The sequence below is a fragment of the Mauremys mutica genome, chromosome 5 (genome assembly GCF_020497125.1).
Source record: "Mauremys mutica isolate MM-2020 ecotype Southern chromosome 5, ASM2049712v1, whole genome shotgun sequence".
NCBI classification, from domain to species: Eukaryota; Metazoa; Chordata; order Testudines; family Geoemydidae; genus Mauremys; species Mauremys mutica.
In genome coordinates, this window is record NC_059076.1 from 129,345,652 (window position 1) to 129,365,928 (window position 20,277).

Genomic DNA, 20,277 nt, shown 5'->3' on the forward strand with positions numbered 1-20,277 from the left:
CCGCAGCTGCAAACCACCTTATAACTTTTGGCCCAGTGCTCTGAGTGCTCACCTGGGATATAGGAGACCCAATTCAATTCTCTCCTCTGCCAGAGGGAGAGAAAGGATTTGAACAGAGGTCTTCCACCTCTCACGAGAGTGCTCTAACCACTAAGCTATGGGATATCCTGATGCAAGGTTCCCATCAATCTCTCCTACTGAAGCTGTTCCACTGTGGATAAATAATGCAAAAGTGATTGGATCTGGGGGACTGGACCCTTGGTCTCCCACCTTCCAAGTGGGTGCCCTAGCCACTCTATCAAAACAGCCCCTAGAATTAAAACTATTTGTTTCTAATTTTCAGCTTCTAGCTCCTTTGAAGCCCCAAGTCTTCCAGAAACATGAATAGGAAATAAAAATAAGTGACTCAGTAAAAGATGGAACATTATGATTTTAAAGCTCGATATGCCAGCCATTTCTTGAAAGTCTACATTCTAGTACCCTACTGCACAGCTCAAACTTTCCACAAACCTTCATTTAGAGGATGTCAGATGACTTGGCATGCTGAGTTCTTCAACCTTACAGGGCAACAAGAATGCCAGCTGCTATTGTGGGGCTGGCTAGCTTTAAAGAGATTACACTCCAACTATAAAGCCATCAGGCCTTTTATATTTTGGCTCTTTGTCATTCTCTGTGGTTGGAAAACCTAAAGTACACTGAAGTATAGAATAAAACCCTAAAAGTACATATTTATTAAGCCAGTAATTTTATGTGATTCTGTAACAAAAAAACACAATATTCCAACAATGTACTTGAAAATCAGTCCAATCTATACTTACAGTCTTCAGAATAAAGTGTGAAAAATTGCTTTAAAAAGACTTCAAGCTCATAATCTCCAAACATGAGATAAAGTCAAGGTTCCACATTTTTTCCCTTCAATTGGCTGTTTCTTGGAATGACATCATACACTTCTCTCCTATTCCTTTTTTCTCTCTATCAAAACTGATAAGTCCCACTCACTGAAAAGGCAGACTCTCTCGTTTGGGGATTGACTTTAAAACTGCTTTTAAAAGCAGAGATGATAAAACTAGATGTGTCGATTTACTCAAAGTCTGAAGTATCCCCTTAGCCTCAACCAAAAGTAACTCCTTCCCATTATCATATTCTCTATTATTTATGAAACACAAATGTACTCTGGGGTGTACAGGACAACATGAAAACAGTCCCAGTCCAGCAGAGGTTACAATATGGAAGAAAAATATTAAGAGTGCACTGGAAAACCAAAACAAGGGATTGCCTTAGGGCAGTTTTAGCATCTCAGTTCTTTTGTTGTGGTCATTACAGAAGATTTAGAAGGAAATGAGAGAGAGAGAGTCATGTAATCAAGAGAAAATAGAAGAAAACAAAGTAGTGTGCTTCTTTACTGATGCAGGCATCTGGGCACTTTAGAAATAACTGTGTGTCCATTTTGCTCCTGTAGCAAGAGACAGCTGTAAGAATTTTTCAACCACCTCCTGATCCCAGACACTGAAACGGCAACCAGGGAACAACCAAAGCCAGGCTCACGGAGTTCTACAATGTGTGCAGCTGGCAGAGGCCCGCCTCTACGGTAGAGGTGATGCCGAAGGAGACTACAGTCCCCAACATGCTGCGCCCTGGCCCCAGCCCAGAGCCTTTTAGGAGGGCGGGGCTGCAACTACAACTCCCAGCGTACAGCGTGGAACTGGGCTCCTCCTGGCTCGGAGAATTTAGTCGTCCGTGACGACGATTAATCCCACAATGCATTGCTCCACCTTAAGACCATAGACCTCTCCTGAGTAGTCGCCAGCTGGCTACAAACGTCCCACTTTACGGCGCGTGAAAGCCATACCGACCCACGAAGACTACAAGGACCAGCATGCAGCGCGACTCCCCCTTGCCAAAGACAGAGCTTGCGCCTCGCATGCTGGGACCCGTAGTCTACCTAGCCAGACCGGGAGAACCGACTGCACCATTCTATTGGCCACTTCACCCGTCACTTAATAGACGGGCAGCCAATCAGCATCTACGGGCGCCCCGTCATTGGGGAGAGCTGAGCCGCGATTAGAGGACGCGACTTCTCCCCATGTCTTCTCTCGTGCTCATGACCCCGATTGATTCTCTTCGCCGGAAAGTGGCGTTACTGCGACTTATTGAGACAGCCCCCCCCCCAGTAGAGCGACGAGGGCGCAGCGCCTCAGTGCGCGACCGGCACAGGAGCAGCAACGGCTCCTGCCTTCCCTGCTGGCGCCCCCTTCCCCGCTCACCTGGACGGCTGCCGCGGCCCCCGCTCGCTGACAGACTCGCAGCATCTTCGTCCTCGAACGCCAGGCACTGTGCGTGGTAGCCGCGGGGGAGGCGGGAGTTTGCGGGAAAGTGCCGTGTGCGGTAACTCCCAGCAGGGCCGCTTCCTCCGCCCCCCTCAGCAGTCACACGCACTGCGCAGGCGCAGCAACCGCCCCTGCCGCGCCGTTGAGGGGCGGAGCCACACTGGCGGAGATGGTGACTGACTGGAGTGGGCGCCCAATCAGGCCTCGGAGAATATGCAAATAATTATCCGCCGGGCCAGCATGAGTTACGCATGCGCCATATCGCGCCCAGGCCTCAGGGTGGGGCAGTACCTAGGGGTGGTAGCCAATCAGAAGTTGAGGAGCTGGGCGCTGGCAGTAGGCTGGCTAGAAGGGGAAAGTAGCTAAAGGGACGTGCCCAATGCCCAGCTGAGCTGTCATGCTCCCATTACTGCTCCCACCTCGAGATCACCCTCAGGTCAGGCAGGAGAGTCTTGGGGCTGAAGCCTAAAAGGGTCCAGTCTCCGCTCCCCAGCTGGGTGCCAGCCTGTCTGCTGATTTCAGCCAGGGCCTGGTGCTGGGACAATTTGTATAGTGGGGGTGCTGAGAGCCATTGCACCAAACTGTGCACTCTGTATATGTTTGAATCCACTTTAAACCAGGGGGTGTGGCAGCATCACCCCAACTTCCAGCACCTAAATAATTGCAGCGTGAGCTTAGGTCCAAGTTTGTGCCAGAGACTCCAGGTAGCAGGTGCACCTATTAAGTTTCAGGAGCTGGGTGGGCACAAGCCCATAACACCTGAAGGTCCCTCTCCCAGTCTAGGGAGGAGCAGGTGAACCTGGAGCTCAAATAATTTCAGGGAACAAGTAATGAGAAAACAGGGCCAGGAATGTGATTATAGGGCCATAAGCAAGGAACCAGAGCAGGACTCTGAGCAGAGAGCCCAGGACAGCTCCCACTGTTCCTCAAAGGTGTTTAGGGAACCAGTGGATGCTGCCCAGAGGAACTATGCCTGGACGTGTGATCAGCTGAAAGAACGGAAAGAGGCCCCACAGTAGCAGAGCACACCATCCAGCATCTTCCTCTTGGTTTTATAAATGGTCACTTTGGGCAATGCCAGGAAGAGATTCACTGTGGATCTGGAGCGTCTCATTGTTTCTAGCATGCATTCTGCTTTATTTATGTCAGGATTAATTTGCCATCTTCCCGCCTGAACCTATTAATGGGAGGCTCTGATCACCCAACTGAAGGGCACAAACATAAAAGATCCCAGTCTGCAATGAAAGAATCACATTTATGTTACATAATAGCACTCATTTGTTAGATTTAAAAACGCTGTTGATAACTTCACTGTATATTCATATCTGATAGTATTTTGGAAGTTATAAATAGAGATATTTGAGGAAAAAAATAGCTGTAAACTGTTAACTTCATTGAAACACTCACAATGGACAGGGAAAACTGTCTCCAGATGTCCAGCTAGCAGTAGTTACCAGGTGTGCTTCATGTCATCTACACTTAGCAGGAATGCTGCATCCTTTCCTTTGGGGTAAGGTTATCCAGTCCTTTGTCACCTGGAGGTTAGATTATAACAATATGTTCTGTGTAGGGTTACACTTCAAACAATTCCGAAATTGCCACTAGATTGTAGCTGCCTGCATAGGAAAGTCTTGATCTAAAAAACCTCACTTCTTAAAGCTTATGCCCAAATAAATCTGTTAGTCTTTAAAGTGCCACCAGACTCCTTGTTGTTTTTGTGGATACAGACTAATACAGCTACCCCCTGATACTTGACATCCTGCAATAAGAACTGTAGGGCAATGGACACTATGTGGGTGCAAAGGTCAGCTCATGTGGCTTTTATTACAGAAGCAGGACCTTAGTGTTGTTTTCTGCTAGGAATGCATTGCGCCTATAGGGAACAGGGCTTTCAGGAAGACCATGAAAGACAAAAATATTAAATGATCAGGAAGAGAAGAGGTAACTAAAGGATGAGTGGAATATTCTGCAGCTCATCTCACGTTATCAGATTTCCCTGGGTCCTGATGCTGCATTTCTAATGCAAGAACAGCTTGGCAGCAGCCCTGGAGGTTTTTCACCTTCTTCTGCAGCATGGGGCACGGGTCACTTGCTGGAGCATTCTCTGCACCTTGAGGTCTTTAAACCACGATTTGAGGACTTCAATAGCTGAGACATAGGTCAGGGGTTTGTTAGAGGAGTGGGTGGGTGACATTCTGTGGCCTGCGTTGTGCAGGTCAGACTTAGGTGATCATAATGGTCCCGTCTGACCTTAAGTCTATGAGTATTACTACAAATGGCCAAGTATGGAGCATAATGTTGCGATGGCTGAAGGGAGTAAGAATTTATTCAGCTTTCACTTTTGTCAGAACGCTGCTTAATTTAACCAGCCCACCCGGACATCCAAACGCAGCTAAACAGGCACTAAGGTACGGGGCGCCACTGACAACCCCCAGAAGCGATGTAACGATTGCCTGGCCGGCCGGCCAGCCGCTCAGTGAGATGAGAGGACTGAGTATCCCCACCCTGCAGCTGAGCTACCGCACCGCGCTGCCCACAGTGCAGGGCCGGGACTCGGCAGCACGAGCACTGATTGGCCCGCGCTGCACCAGGGCGAATAAGCCCCGGTAACGCCCAGCCCCTCCCGCCCGCGGAGCACGCGCACGTTGGCGGGGAGGGGGCAATCACAGCGCGGGGAAGGAAGGAAGGAAGAGCCTAGACTCACCGTCCGGCCTCTGCCCCGCCCCCTCCCTGTGACCGCCCGTCCCAGTCCCCGCCCCCTGTGCGGCAAGTCCCTCGCTGCCTGCCGTAGGCAGTCAGCGCGGCTGGCAAGATGGCGGCAGTCGCCGTTATGCGGTGGGTGGCGGGTGAGTGTGAGAGACTCTACCGGCGCGGGGAGGATGCAGGATGGGGAGGCCTCCCTGCCGCTGTGGAGGGAGGGAGGCTCCTTGCCCGTGGGGGGATGGGGGAGCCCTGGTGGCCCTTGGCCGCATTCCAGCAGCCCCGTTGGTGGAGGGGGGGTGGTTCTGTCTGGGGCAGCCCAGCCCAGGAACCCGCCCACCCTTGGCTAACAATCAGCTGCGCAAGCTCGCTCCCTTTAGAGGAGCCGGGATTTGGGACTGGGACCCTCGGGCAGAGCCTCAGCCCCAACTGCACCCAGATGCGGGGCCCGCCCTTAGGGTGAGCAGGTGTCCGTTTTTCGAGCTGAACACCTGGTTGAAAAGGGATCCTGGCGGCTCCGGCCAGCACTGCTGACCAGGCCGTTAACTGTCCGGGCTGGCAGGCTCCCCGCTAGCCTCCATGCGGTTCCCAGGAAGCAGCCAGCATGTCACCCCTCTGGCTCCTAGGCATAGGGGCAGTCAGGGGGCTCTGCATGCTGCCCCCACCCCAAACGCCACCCCCGCAGCTCCCAATGGCCATGGTTCCCCTCATCCTCAGCCCCACTCCAGAGCCCTCACCCCCAGCCAGAGCCCTCATGCCCCCACTCCACACCCCAGCCCTGATTTCCCTCCTGCCCTCCAAACCCCTCAGTCTCAATCTGGAGCACCCTCCTACTCCCCAAATCCCTCATCCCTAGCCCTGCCCCAGAGTCTGCAGCACCAGCCAGAGCTCTCACCCGCCCTACACACCCTCATCCCCTGCCAGAGCCCTCTCCTGCCCTCCAAATCCCCCAGCCCAGAGCCCCCTCCTGTAGGTGACCCCAAATCCCTCAGCCCCACACCAGAGCCCACACCCCCAGCTGGAGCCCTCACCCCCTCTCTCATCCTAACTCACTGTCTCAACCCCCTCCCACACTCTGAGCTCCTCATTTCTGGTCCCATCTTGGAGCCTGCACCCTCAGCTGGAGCCCTCACCCCCTCCTGCACCCCAGCCCAATGAAAATGAGCGAGTGGGTGAGGGTGGGGGAGGAGAGCAAGCCACAGAGGGAGGGGGGATGGAGTGAGCAGGGGCGGCGCCTCAGAGAAGGAGTGGGGCAAGGGTGTTTGGTTTTGTGTGAGTAGAAAGTTGCCACCCCTACCCACACTGACCATGTGTTGGAGATGGAGGGGCGTAACTGGAAGCGGATTGCGGCAGCCCTCCTTGGTATGGTGGGCCTGTATGGTTTGCAGAGATGACAAATCCCAGCGTGCAGTACAGCTGTGTCACTCAAACTGGGATGGAGCATCCTGTGCAAGATGAAGCAGTGCATGCTGGGATTTGGTATTTTTATTGCTGCACCTCCTTGAATCGAAATGAAGCATTGCATGCTGGGACACGTCTCCATGCATCAGACTCCAGGCTCATGCACATGACAAGCCCAACCTTTTGGCTTGTCCTCACCCTATTTAATGAGCCTCATAAATAGCTTTAAAAAAGGTCAGTCATCCACAGGCAACTGATGGAACGTGATGTAGGTGACCTCATTTTCAAATTGGATGTGAGGGCTGTACATAATGCAGTCCTCCATCCTGAAAGTTCTTGGGTCAAGATGGAGAGCTGCGTGTTGGAATCTCATTTATGCGAGGTGCATCTCCATATTGAGGTGGCTATGGCTATGGCCATGAGTGTGTTTTCCCTGTGAGCCACGCTTTGGCCATTTCTGGTTTAGACAAACTGCAGCTTGTTGGTGCTGTGATTCCCTGTAACCATGGATGGTGTGCAATGCTCTGAAATGTTGGTCTGTTTCGCCGGAAGCCTAGCTAAATGATTTCTAAAACATCAAAGGAGAAACAGGGTGATCTGTGTGCTAAACACTTAAAGGAAAGTGTCATGTTGGTCAGAAGTGCTCTGTGTATATAAAGCGAAATGGGAAATGAATTTTGTTTCCTATTTGCAATATTTAGTTTCAGGTCATAAATGAGCAAAAAAAGCATCAATATTAATGTCAATCTTTTACAATTTATAAAAAGACTTATTTCTAGATGTCATTAGTTTGAAAGTATTTATTGAAAGGCTTTTCATTCTCTCTCTCTCTCTCAAGGTAATGTACATGAGAGCAACATAATATTTCCAACAGGGTCTTTGGTCAGTCAACCATCATTATAAAACTTTCCTTGATTTTCACTGACCGCTAGGTGGCAGATCTTCAAAAACTTTCACACCCAGAAGCTGATGATTCTGAATTTGGTGCTAGAGTGAAAGTCATGGGTGAAATTGAACCTACATATTAGTGTCTGAGGAATATCTAGCTCTACATTTTCAGTCAGTGGGATTTTGATGAGTACCCTTGCCAATCCCACTGTCTGCTGTGTGCAAAGTGTCTAAACAGGGAATCTAGCAGATTTGTAATTAAGTGGTATTAATGTTTGTTGAAACACAATAAAACATGGGTTTAGGTATCAGGTGGTTTCAACCCACTGCTCACTTTTCATTAACTTTTCCTGGTGTTGTCTATTCTCTCTCCATAGGGATTTTAAGACCTCTGAATTTTCTGGTCCCTTTGGCCTACAACAGCTCCTGCAACATCCGTCTCATTTCTGGACTCTCTATACAATGTTTCAACCGAGTGCAGGCACCATTAGCTTCCTCTGTTACGAAACCTTTGCTGTCTGTTAGTGATCTGTCCTGTGGGTGTCCTCTCTCCATCTTTAACAGGTATGGTATGTTTTTAAAGGGTGATTTTTCTAATAGGTTTTATGTAACAAAGAGCCTGGTGTAAAATTTGCAGAATGTAATACACACTAGAGTCAGCACTAGAACTTTCCTTCATGTTTCTCACCATTGCACTAGCCCAGTGCACAGTTCAGCTCAACCAGTGGCATCAATGGATGGAATGCAGTGGAGACCACAACCAGCATTTTTGTCACTGACCTAACTCTGCTCAGAGCAGGTTGCACCAGTGCTAGAGCAATGATGGGGAAACAAAGAAAAATACTAGTGTACACAAGCTTATAAGGAGAGTGTTAGGGTTAAACTTGATTTCTATCCAAATTCTATATTCTCATCAACACTTCTGAAAAGTAGCATCTTTCTCCAATTTGGCATGGGAAGTTCTGCTGCTACTTGTCACTCTTGCAAGCAGGATCAGTTTTTTAAAACTCCTTCTCCCACCTGTAGCATGTCAAGACCCTTCAATGAAGATGCAAGATGGACCATGCCTCAAACATGTACCTCAGCTCATCGCAATAAGAAACCTTGTTATAAAACTGGTGTTTGTTTCTATTAATTAAAATAATGAATGCCCCAAACCTCTAATGTTAAAACATGTAATTTTAACTTTTCACCTGAAATAACTCTTGTGTTACACTACCTTGAGTTCTCAACTCCATTTTTTAAAGTTCTGAACCAAAGAAAACTGTCCATACAGTACTTAGCACAGTGAGGTCCTGGTCCATGACTTAGGCTCCTAAGTGCTATGATAATATAAATAATATATGAAATTCACTCAGCCAGACATTTGCATTGCAATTTAATAGAGATGTGTATGTCAATACTCAGCCAAAAGGCCGATTGAAATGTTAGATCAGTTTGCTCTTAAATTTACTCAGGCAAGTTGGCATAAAGCCATTCTGGGTTTTCCAGATGGAGTCAATCAGGTGCTGCGTTCTGGGGAAAGAGCACTTCATTCTTGTTAAATTACATACTCCATCTTTTCTGTTCTTTATTTCAGTGTAACACCATTATTGCCACATATCCTTCAGCAGCCAGTGAGGACTCTCACATATTATAGCCTGCGAAAAGGAAAGAGGAAATCTGTAAAATCTGTGGTCTATAGATTTCTCCGACTGCACTGTGGCCTTTGGTTAAGGAAAAAAGTAAGGCTTTCATTTTATTAAATATGAGATCTACCCTTAATTAAAGACAGAGTGAGCCAGGTGCCTTCCTTCCTCTAGGGGTCAGTAGCGATTGGGGGGAAAAAAAAACAAAGAAAATCCAGGGTCAGAGTTGAAAGCTGACTTGCTCAGGGCATGGGGATCATTGAGGTATGGGAGGTTATTGTTGCTATACGTCCGTCTATGATAAAGTCATGTAGAATTCTTTGTCTTCTGACAGGCTGGTTACAAGAAAAAGTTATGGAAAAAGTCTATTCCCCAGAAAAGACGCTCGAGGGAACAAGTGTTTTGCAATAAAACACAAAGTAAACTCCTTGATAAAATGACCACTTCTTTCTGGAAGAGAAGAAACTGGTACGTTGATGATCCCTTCCAGAAGTATCATGATCGCACAAACCTTCGACTGTAGAAAACCTGTCTCTTCTGTGTCTCAATTCACACTTTTCTTTTTCCTCTTACTGCCCAATACATGTCATTGTACGTGGGCTGGGAAATTTTTATGCATTTCCAAAGACAAATAACTACAGTCTCATTTTTCCACATTTACATGTAACATGCAAATATACGGTCTGATTTGAATTATTGGTACAAACATCCAAAATAAACTAATTCCAGATTGTGATTGGAGTATTGAGTCATAGGTGGTTATTGTATTTCACTTCACTAAAGTGGAGCGGGGCAAGGGGAAAAGGTGAGAAATTTTGATTCAGCTAAATATTCTGAATTCCTTGTGGTGAGATTCTTGCAATAGGGTATAAACAATGTATGTAGTTGAACATCTAAGCTAAATTTTAAGAATTAATATTAAAATGGGAATGCTTGAAGCAGTTTGAAAAATACAAATATAGACTGGATATTACCAAAGCACCTAGGAGCCCCAGTCATGGACCAGGACTCCATTGGGCGTGGCACTGTACAAACGCCGAACAAAGAGACAGTTGCTGTCTGTGTCTGCATTGAATGAATGGGGCTACCATTTTAATAACACAGCCCAGTTTGATACTGACGTAGCTTCTCCACTGGAAAACACTGAAAATTAGTGTGTTCTAAATGCTGGTCAGCGGATAACTAAAGTGATTAAAACAAATGTTAAATTAGCTAAAATTAGAGAACTTTCCATACAACCACACAGTTTCTAATTCATTCCTTTCTTGTTAATTATGAATAATTGCCTGCTTGTTAATTCTCTTTTAAATTCTGGCTCTGTTTTACATTACACATTTTGGTACACACATTAAAATCACATATATTGTTTCATATAAAAGGGTTAGTTTTACACTCTAGGTCAGGATGATATGTTTGCTTCTGCTTTTACTAAGGCCCAATCCCTTGCGTTCTTTAAAACTTGGCAGCCTGTAGACAATGTGACAACAGTAGCTTCAAACTGTTCCATTCTCTTTACTGTAGTCTGTCAATCAGTTCCATTATCTCTTTTTTAACAAGACAAGGCTTACTTTATAATAAAGCTGGGGTAGTCCAATGAATTCACTGGTAACATGTTTAGTAGCTGTATTTTTTTCCAATTGGTAATACAGAAAGGAGTTCTGAAGGACATGCAGCATTTGGTGAATACATCTATATACAGTTAGCAAGAATTAAGACAACTAAATAATGCAGTAATAAAAGTAACAAGTATTCTGGCCTGCCAGATACATTGAACAGACTGAAGATGCTTTCGTCTTTGTTTTTCTTTTTTTTTTTTTTAAAGAAAAGATTAAGACTTTATTCAAGATGTATATCAAGCATAACAAAACCAGCAAAACTCCAACCTTTGGAATACTGTTGTAATGTCCATCCTTATGAGGCTTTAAGTGTACTATCCTATCTACTGATCATGAGAAAGAAACCTCTTAAGTGCACAGTTATGATCCTTAAATATGTTTGTATAAGTGTGAGTCTCAAAAGTACGCATAGTGTTCTTTACAATTTCAAATACATGCTAGGTGCAAAACGGGTACCCAAAACAAACAGCAAAAGAAGACTGATTAACAAGCATTCTGTCACAAATATACAGATATCATTACTACATGAGAACATGGTTATTTCACAGAGCACAGTCAAAGACAGCAGGCTGTTTACATGATGCCAGAGAGCATCACATCTCTCTAGTAAGGCTTTCCTTCTTATTTTTTAATCACAAGGTAATTTCTCCCCTTGTTGTTAGAAACAGAAGGCCTGGTTCTCCTCTTCCTTATACCAGGTTTACTCTTGTATAATTCTCTTGGCTTCTGGGTAGTTACTCCCAATTTACACTAGGGTAAGTGGAGCCTTGGCTGTAGTTGAAAATAGCCCTGCTTCAACAATCCTTGTAGCTGCACTGGTGCAGATTAGTTACATTTAGACAAGGATGTGTAAGGGTTTGCAGTGAGTTGCTCAAAGTTTACCCCATTCATAATTAAGGTAAATCCTGTGTAAACCTGCAGGCTGATTTCACTGGTCCAGGCACCAAAGAATATTCTCCAGCCACGGGATTTCTGTCCCCTTCTCTTCAAGCCTTTAGTTTTATTTCTTCAAAATAACACATTCAACATATCATTGCCTGAGCTGGGGTCTTTTGCAGGGGGCTAACTACTCCATATGGACTTAAAACCACCTGAGAGTCATATACACTAGGTTCTTTCCCCAGAACTGGAAACTGTTGCTGGAGGGGGCCTTGCCCTCAACCTGGGCTCTTGTTATTGATGAGACCCAGGTTATCTTCAAGCTACCCGCTCCTTGATCTTACTGCTTCAGCTGGGTGGCAACTGATTAAGGGGAATGGGGCCCCAACCCCTCCTCTGACTAAAGGGCCAGATAGCATGTGCTATTCTGATTAGTTCAACTGACACAAACTCAGGTTTGCCTTTGTCTACTGCTAGGGGTCAGCCCATGTGTAGCAATGCCAATTGTTGAACTGCAGTTATTTCCAAGGGGAGACAGTGCCTGAGAGAAGAGTCAGGGCCACAGAACATACAGCTGATGTCGATCCCAAATCAACATGTATCTGAATGTTAAAATGACAGACCTTTAGAGGAAGCATTTGTAAACAACCTGTGTCTGTAATACACTGAATTCAAAGCAAGTGATTGTTCTAGCCTGTGTACAGAACACTATACCACTAAGTGTACATGTTTAGGCATTCACATTTCTTGTCAGTCTATACACAAATACACAGCTCAGGTGATGATACATTTTTGCCAGCGATATGAAAAGATTGTTTTCAGTGAATGTCTTCGAGAGAGAAGGCAACTCCCTTGTCAACAGTTTCACCTCAGCATTTAAGAAAATCGAAACAGTCAAGTTTACAGTAAAACAGCAGATCAGACATTTAATAACTTTAGTGAGGATGAATGTTAATACAGTGTGTATGAGAGTAGAATTCATCAAACGTTATGCAGCTATGTATTTTTATTTTTGGCATAATTTGAGTGCAAACGTGTCAGCTTTTGTTTTGTCTTATGGCACCCTATTGCGTAGCACTGAAAATGAAGCTTGCTGCAACAACTCACACTTCAAGCAAAGTTCCTATTTAAAAAAAAAATTGTTGAAAAATCAAATTGACTAGAGCTGCTTAACTTAAATACATAAGCTTAGCTATTCAGAGCTTTTGCTGAGTGTGTTCTAATGACGGAATATTTTTCAACTGCCATCTAGAACGCATTTTTATTAAGCATATAGTCTTCACAAAACACAATCTACTCAGTGCTTATAAGGGAAATCAGATTTTCCAATAACAGGTCCAAATATTGTGGCAATCACAAGAAATGTCTGTTTGCCCTTTCCTCTTACTAGCCAAACTGATACAAATCAGTGTGGGGAGGGGACAGCAGTAATTTTTACTTCTCAAACCATTTAAGGAAGCTTCAGAATTACCTCAAGATGAGTTAGCAAGAAGGCTGAGATTTAGAAGCCTATCCAGCGGATAATATTTAACAAAGGCCACGTCGGATATGCTTATCTCTGAGCCTGGTGCACTCTAACCAGTTATTGGCATGCTGGGCCACTTCTGTACCTGAACTAGGTTAACAATATTATTCATAAACAAGTCTGTTTATTGATCAGTTATCAATGGCAATCATATGTCATGTTTCTAAAAGTTTTTCTAGTCTATGGGATAGGGCCAAGAGCAAACACAAAGGGCCACATAATTAACTCATTTATGAATTTCACATGCTTTTACATTTACAGGAGACACCAACTTTAAGCACAAATACACTTATCCTACAACTTCTTCCTCTTCTTTTGTATTTAGCATTTATATATGGATACCAATGCACCAGCCAAACTACAAAGTCTCATGGTTTAAACCAGAATCCGCATACTGACAAAATTCTCTCGAACCCACATGGAAGAGCTCAATTCCAATGCTCTTCTCTGGCTATGGCAGTGCAATTCCCACATCCGCTCCAGTAAAGCAAAACACCTTAAGTGAGCTCCTACATGCAGATGTGGAAGGTGAATTTTGTCCTATGAAATCAAACGGCTAATGTGATTCTGGTTAACACTGTAGCAGTTATTGCAAACATGGCTTGCATATATTGTAGAACTGCCAGTAAAATGTTGGTCAAAAGTTATAAGATTAATTCTTTCATTTTCTACAAAATATATCACTTACTCGTCTTCTGGCTCAGGAGTATCAAAATTAAGACTCCCCTACTTTATTTTGTGAAATCAGTTCATTCTCCTGTACATCTCTCTCATCATCTCTAAGTTGTTTTCTCTATATTTTCAGCACAGTGACTGGAGTTCACATAATTTACTTGCAGAAAAAGAAATGGAGTTGCAGCTTAACTTTTGCTAATAAGTCTCAGACATTCTGTACAGTCAAAAGAATTCAAAATATCTCACGTCAGTCACAGTCTTGTTATAAAATGGAGAAAGGGTAGGGAGAAAAATCTATGGCTCCTGCAAGTCCACTTTGTTAAGGATAAAGCCATAAATAGCTACATTAGTCAAAGTATCATTGAGAGCTATTGAGTATTTTTTTTGCTTGCATTCACAAGCTAAAACTATGCAGACGCAACTAATAATTGCAAATGTACAGTCTGACAGGGTTAGCTTGAGTGGTTGTATATTCTGCAAGTGAAACAGGGGGACTCTGACACTGTTACCACCTGTGAGTGTTCTAACCATGTTATGGGGAAATGCAAGTAACATGTAACAAGGGAAGAGAGAAAGGCCATGTCTGCAGTGCTGCACATCAAATCGCATCCATCTCACTGCTGTTTTTCTACATAATTAGCAAGTAGCTCTTTAAGGCAGAAGAGAGACATTCTGTGGATCTTGGTGCTATTGGCTCATCGCACTCACATGGTTTCAGTGGTAGAGGTCGAGGTACTTTTCTTCCTGAAGCGAGGTCTAAGGGGCCTAGGCGGTGCCTGTGGGGAATCAAGAGAAGGTTTTCTTGAAACAATAGTAACAGATTGCGTTTTACATCTTCAAAGTGATGGACAAATATTAATTTACTCGTCTTCATGATAGCTCATGTAGTGTAGGTAGCTATTATCCACATTTAGAGATGAAGAAACAAAAAGCAGACCTTGAGTCGCTTAAAGCCCTGTAGCCGGCTCAACACCATCACCCTTCTGGGCTCCTGACTTAAGCATGGCTAGAGCGCACTGCACTTCAATAAACTCTACCAGTGTAATGGCTCCTAGGAAGCCATTGTAAGCTAGTGCAATTTACAGAAGCCTTGAGACTGCTCTAAGTTATGCCCCTATGATCAAGAGAACTAAAAGGTGTCAGAATGCCAATTTTGGCACTACCCTCCCCAGACGCTGCTCCAGGGCACCTGAGAAATCAGTCGTCTGGGCCCCACAAAACCTAAGGCCCACTCAAAAGGGAACAATGCATGCTGCAACTTGCAGCCTTCACAGGCAGCCTCTTCATAAAAAAAAAAAGACAAGGACATCTGCAATCTTTTCTCCATTTTATGCCAACTGGATGAAGCTTGTGAACTCCTGCCAAGCTGCCAACCCAGATTCCCTGTCCAGATGAAGCCTGGACACAGTCTGAAATTATTTCAACACAGAACCATTGAAATTCTGCCATACAGTTACATTACTGATGTGGAGTTCTTAAAAATAGACCTCTTCAGACATAATAAGTGAGCTACAAGCGGACAGTTCACTGTACGACTCACAGGCAGATCTGCCAGGAGGTCTATCACAGCTGCCTAAGTGACAGGTGCCAGATTAACTCAAGTCCTGGGTAGCCCCACTTCCCAGATGGGTAACAGTCTGCGAGAGAGAGAAAGCACCCCGAGCAGCAAACAGACAATTATGTGGTAGTGTTAACCACTGGTGCATAGTTCACCCAACAGAACTACAGCATGCCACAGTTATGGTTTGTGAGAATCACACAGGAAACTAGTTAGATGACTCTTAAAGCAGTAGAAAGTGTTGCTCAGTTTAAAAATGCATTTAACATCCATCGTGTAGCAAACTGCCTATGCAGCAGCAGAACAGCATATTCTGACTCTCCATAACATGGGAGTATTCACGATGAGTGTATAGTAGCTGAATGACTATACAGTGATACGACATACAAATCACTTTTCAATGTCCTGTCAAGTAGTTAGATTTGCTCAACACATAGGGCCAAAACCTGCCCTGGTTTAAGGGAGAACAGATATCATTGGCTTCACTGTAAATTGTGCCCGCTTACACCAGGCCTGAGTAGTGTGGGCCATCACCACACAGCTTAACCTGGCATCTACAACCCACTTCCATTCTCTACCAGCTAGTTCCCCAAATCTGCCTTTGGCCCCAATCCTGAAAGCCTTACACCTGAAAAACCCATAATGAAATTAACAGAAGTTTGGCCTGAGGATGGTCTGCAGGCTTGAGCCTCTGGCAGTTTGTTGCATGGCTGGCAGATCTAGCTATCTGGGGTATTTACATGGTCCCCCATTACCATAGTATCTGAGCACCTCACAATCTTGAATGCATTTCTCCTCGCAATACCCGGCAGCTAGGGCAGTGCTATTATCCCCATTCTACAGCTGGGGAACTGAGGCACAGAAAGACTAAGGCCCAGCTCCCCAAAGGTACTTAGGCAGCTAACTTCCACTGATTTCCATTTGAAATCTTTGGGGATCTGGGCCTATATGACTTGCCTAAAGTCATAGAGGTAATTGTGACAGAGCAGATTTGAACTGAACCCAGGTCTCATCTATGCCCACATCTTGAATACTGCATACAGATGTGGTCGCCTCATCTCAAAAAAGATATGCCTGCACTAGAAAAGGTTCAGAGAAGGGCAACTAAAATGATTAGAGGTTTGGAGAGGGTCCCATATGAGGAGAGATTAAGGAGGCTAGGACTCTTCAGCTTGGAAAAGAGGAGACTAAGAAGGGATATGATAGAGGTATATAAAATTATGAGTGATGTGGAGAAAGTGGATAAGGAAAAGTTATTTACTTATTCCCATAATACAAGAACTAGGGGTCACCAAATGAAATTAATAGGCAGCAGGTTAAAAACAAATAAAAGGAAGTTCTTCTTCACGCAGCGCACAGTCAACTTGTGGAACTCCTTACCTGAGGAGGTTGTGAAGGCTAGGACTATAACAGCATTTAAAAGAGAACTGGATAAATTCATGGAGGTTAAGTCCATTAATAGCTATTAGCCACAATGGGTAAGTAATGGTGTCCCTTGACTCTGTTTGTCAGATGGTGGAGATGGATGGCAGGATAGAGATCACTTGATCATTACCTGTTAGATTCACTCCTTCTGGGGCACCTGGCATTGGCCACTGTCGGTAGACAGGATACTGGGCTAGATGGACCTTTGGTCTGACCCAGTACAGCCGTTCTTATATGTTCTCCGGAAAGCCACCAACCACTGGGGCCCACCCTTCCTTTTTACTTCAGGAATAATCAGGAGATAATTTTTAAATATTTCTCAAGTCCTCTTGTCTTTCCATTAGTTTGCAGTTACCCACAACTGAGCTGGAACAAGTATGTATTTCCAGATCACAGCAGAGACAGCTCCATTTCTGCTATCTTACCTGTTTCAGTCTTTACAATCAGACTCATGGGTTAACTCACAGCTGGCATTTAAAGGTCTCTGCACAGAATTATAGACTCATAGAATGGTAGGACAGGAAGGGACCTCAAGAGGTCTTCTATTCCACTCCCCTGCACTCAAGGCAGGACTAAGTATTATCTAGACCATCCCTGACAGGTGTTTGTCTAACCTGTCCTTAAAAATCTCCGAAGACAGAGCTTCCACAATCTCCCTAGGCAATTTATTCCAGTGCTTAACCACCCTGACAGGAAGTTTTTCCTAATGTCCAACCTAAACTGCCCTTGCTGCAATTTAAGCCCATTGCTTCCTGTCCTATTCCTTATCATAACCTTTTTTGAAAACAGTTATGTCCCCTCTCAGTCTTCTCTTCTCCAGACTAAACAAACCCAGTTTTTTCAGTCTTCCCTTATAAGTCATGTCTTCTAGACCTTTAATCATTTTTGTTGCTCATCTCTGGACTTCCTCCAATTTGTCCACATCTTTCCCAAAATGTGGTGCCCCGAACTGGAAACAATACTCCAGTTGAGGCACAATCAGCACGGAGCAGGGCGGAAGAATTACTTCTTGTGTTTCGCTTACAACACTCCTGCTAATACATCCCAGAATGATGTTCTCTTTTTTTGAAACAGTGTTACACTGTTGACTCATATTTAGCTTGTGATCCACTCTGGCCCCCAGATCCCTTTCTACAATACTCCTTCCGAGGCCTCATTTCCCATTTTGTATGTGCGCAACTGATTGTTCCTTCCTAAATGGAGTACTTTGAGACATCTCAGGTCCCCTCCCAGCTTCTCATGTAATGCCAATGCCAACTGCTTCTCTGTTCTACTTCTCTTGTGTTTTCACGCCATCAGATACCCGGGGGAGAGGGGGAGAGAAGGGGGAAGACGTCTTTAAATATTTGCCACCCTTTTAACGCAGGCAGAGGAGCTCCTGGCAGAAAAGCTGTGACTTTCCAAAGGGCTGGGGGGTAATTTAGTTTCTTATTCCTTCAATCCATGAAAAAAACGACAATTGGTTCTAGCACTAGCTGTTACCCTCCTCCCTTTACCCCAGGCTTGGATTTAACTGAGCTTTGGGTGCCAGGGGAAATGAGTTGAGGATGGTTTCTAAGAGGGCCCAGAGGTCCATGCTCTGTAAAGTGAGAGGCTGAGACCAGGCACTGTACGGAGAAGCACTCTGCTAGTCCACCTCAATCCCAACCTGGGACAACCCTGAGGGTCCAGCTAAATGATGTGAAAAGACCATGAGGCGCATTATACTGGATCAACCGATTCGTTCATCCATTCCATTACCCTGCCTCTGGCAGTGGCCAGTATCTGAGGCCTCTCCAACAGAAACCTAATATCCAGTGGGACCCATTCCATTATCTTTTTATTATTAATTGTTTATATTGCTATAGCACCTTCCAACCAAAGCTCATACCACACTTTGTGTACACTCTTTAATTTAGCCTCTCAATCCTTCTGTGAGGTAGCCCATTATCCCATTTGTACCGATGAGGAAACTGGTACAAGAGGTTTTGTTTAGACACTACACTGATGAGTTCATTAGATTAGACAGATGATTTGCCCAATGTCAGAGGATGTCTGTGGCACAGCTGGCATTAGGACCCAGGTCAGCCAGGTCCCAGGCCTGTGCCACAAGCCCATGCTCAATGATCTCTTCATCTCTGAATTCCTGAAGAGTACTACAGACCTAATGTATTTATCTTCCAAGACAGAAATATCAGAACTGAGGCTTCCAGCCAGAAGGGCAGAACTTGGAGAGGCTTCCACTGGAGCAGCTGCAGAAGGTGATCCTGGGTATAAATCCTGTGGCCTTCATGGATCCTGCACTGTGCGTGGAGCTGCCAGAGGCATAGACACCATGTCTGGAATAGGAGCCATCCAGGGAATAGATAGAGCATCAGAGGAGTAGATCCCACAGTAGCTTTGGAGAGGGCTGCTACTGGGGCAGCATAGCTACCCTGACAACAGAGAAATCATTGCTGCATAGTTTTGGGATGCACCTTGGGGAGGGAGGGGAGGGCGGGGCTCTGTGCTGGGGGCCCACTTCACAGTTTGGTCTGTGAGCTGCAGTGAATTTAACTCTCAAAGAAGAGACTGTTCCAAAGATTCAGTCTCCAACCTCTATGGATGTATCCATGAAAGAAGAGGACCTATGCCAAGCTTTCTCTGATGTGCTGCTTAACAACATAGAGGATATTGATGCTGATGATTGAGAAAATCCTCAACTCTGTAGTGACTATGTAAAGGATATTTTACATAGTAGCATCAGAAAGGGGGCACCCTAACCTGAGGAGCTACCATCCAGAGGCAAGGTCTCTTCTCTCCCTCGCCACCCACAGCAGGGCCAGGGCTGGGACCAGCAGACAGCAATTCAGGGAGTTAACATGTAGCATAACTGGTGAGAAGTCATTGAGATTTTCAAAGTTCCTCCCGTTAATGATCTCAGGTATTATTAGAGTCATAGATAAGGACACTTTACAGCAACGAGTATTATTTTTAACCCAACAATATCCCCTTTCATACTCTCTCTTTGAGCCAAGTTAAGAGTGTAACTGTTCTGACTTACCCATTGGCAGATATTTCCCACCTTTGATTTCTTAGGACCTATATCCAGGCAGACAGCAGCTGCCTCCATTTCCCCAAAGATCTGGAAGGCTTCCTCATGTCTACCATCTCTGATTTCTTTTAAGTATTATTCCATTGACTTGTCTGCCTTGTGGCTGTATTTCCTATGCACATGAGTGATGCTAAAACCTTTTCTGGCAGAGCACAATGTGAGCTCTTGTATCCTTTATATGTCTGTCTGACCTTGTTACAAATTAAAGCATACTTGCTAATATAGGGCCTGATTCAAAGCCCATCAAAGTAATGAAATCAGTGAAAAGACCTATTAATATCAGTGAGCTTTGGATTAGGTCCATATTGAATATGTATGGATCTGGCTCTGAATTCTCCCAAAGTTTTGGGGTGTTTGGATCTAGAGTTTTGGTCCTGGCCCATCTCCCCAGCTGTCTTCCCCTCAGATATGACAATAAAAATTTCCCTTAAGTAAATGCAAAGTGAAATGGAGTTTTGTATACCTCAAAACTTTGGAAGAATTCAGAGATAGCTCCTAATTTTGCAGCTCTGATTTGTTCTTATACGTGTGGAACTTAAACTCCCATAGGGAGATTCCACACTTGTAGGAAGCGCTGAATAT

General features: G+C 44.9%; 3 protein-coding genes across 7 annotated transcripts in view; 1 reads left to right on the forward strand and 2 right to left on the reverse strand.

The window, feature by feature from the left end:
• The window catches only part of IMMT (inner membrane mitochondrial protein), a 37,709-nt gene extending 35,237 nt beyond the window's left edge, over positions 1 to 2,472 (reverse strand). For 2 of the 3 annotated variants that reach the window (XM_045017290.1, XM_045017289.1), the window contains exon 1: positions 2,265 to 2,470. In XM_045017290.1, the coding sequence (XP_044873225.1) occupies positions 2,265 to 2,309 (45 nt within the window). In that variant the 5' untranslated portion in view covers positions 2,310 to 2,470. Of the gene's footprint in view, positions 1 to 2,264 lie in introns of all 3 variants that reach the window. The other variant, XM_045017291.1, reaches the window with a different exon arrangement.
• Positions 2,043 to 9,685, forward strand: MRPL35 (mitochondrial ribosomal protein L35). 2 transcript variants are annotated; one of them, XM_045017292.1, is made up of 4 exons: positions 2,043 to 2,333; positions 7,694 to 7,880; positions 8,896 to 9,040; positions 9,279 to 9,685. In XM_045017292.1, exons 1-4 carry the CDS (start codon positions 2,084 to 2,086, stop codon positions 9,465 to 9,467), a joined length of 771 nt encoding a protein of 256 aa, XP_044873227.1. In that variant the 5' UTR covers positions 2,043 to 2,083; the 3' UTR covers positions 9,468 to 9,685. The 2 variants fall into 2 exon arrangements, with proteins under 2 accessions (XP_044873227.1, XP_044873228.1); XM_045017293.1 differs by lacking the exon at positions 2,043 to 2,333 and adding an exon at positions 4,988 to 5,173.
• Positions 9,686 to 10,691: 1,006 nt separating this feature from the next.
• Positions 10,692 to 20,277, reverse strand: part of REEP1 (receptor accessory protein 1) — a 97,327-nt gene continuing 87,741 nt past the window's right edge. For both annotated transcript variants that reach the window (XM_045017294.1, XM_045017295.1), the window contains one exon: positions 10,692 to 14,415. In XM_045017294.1, the coding sequence (XP_044873229.1) occupies positions 14,405 to 14,415 (11 nt within the window). In that variant the 3' untranslated portion in view covers positions 10,692 to 14,404. The remainder of the gene's footprint in view (positions 14,416 to 20,277) is intronic.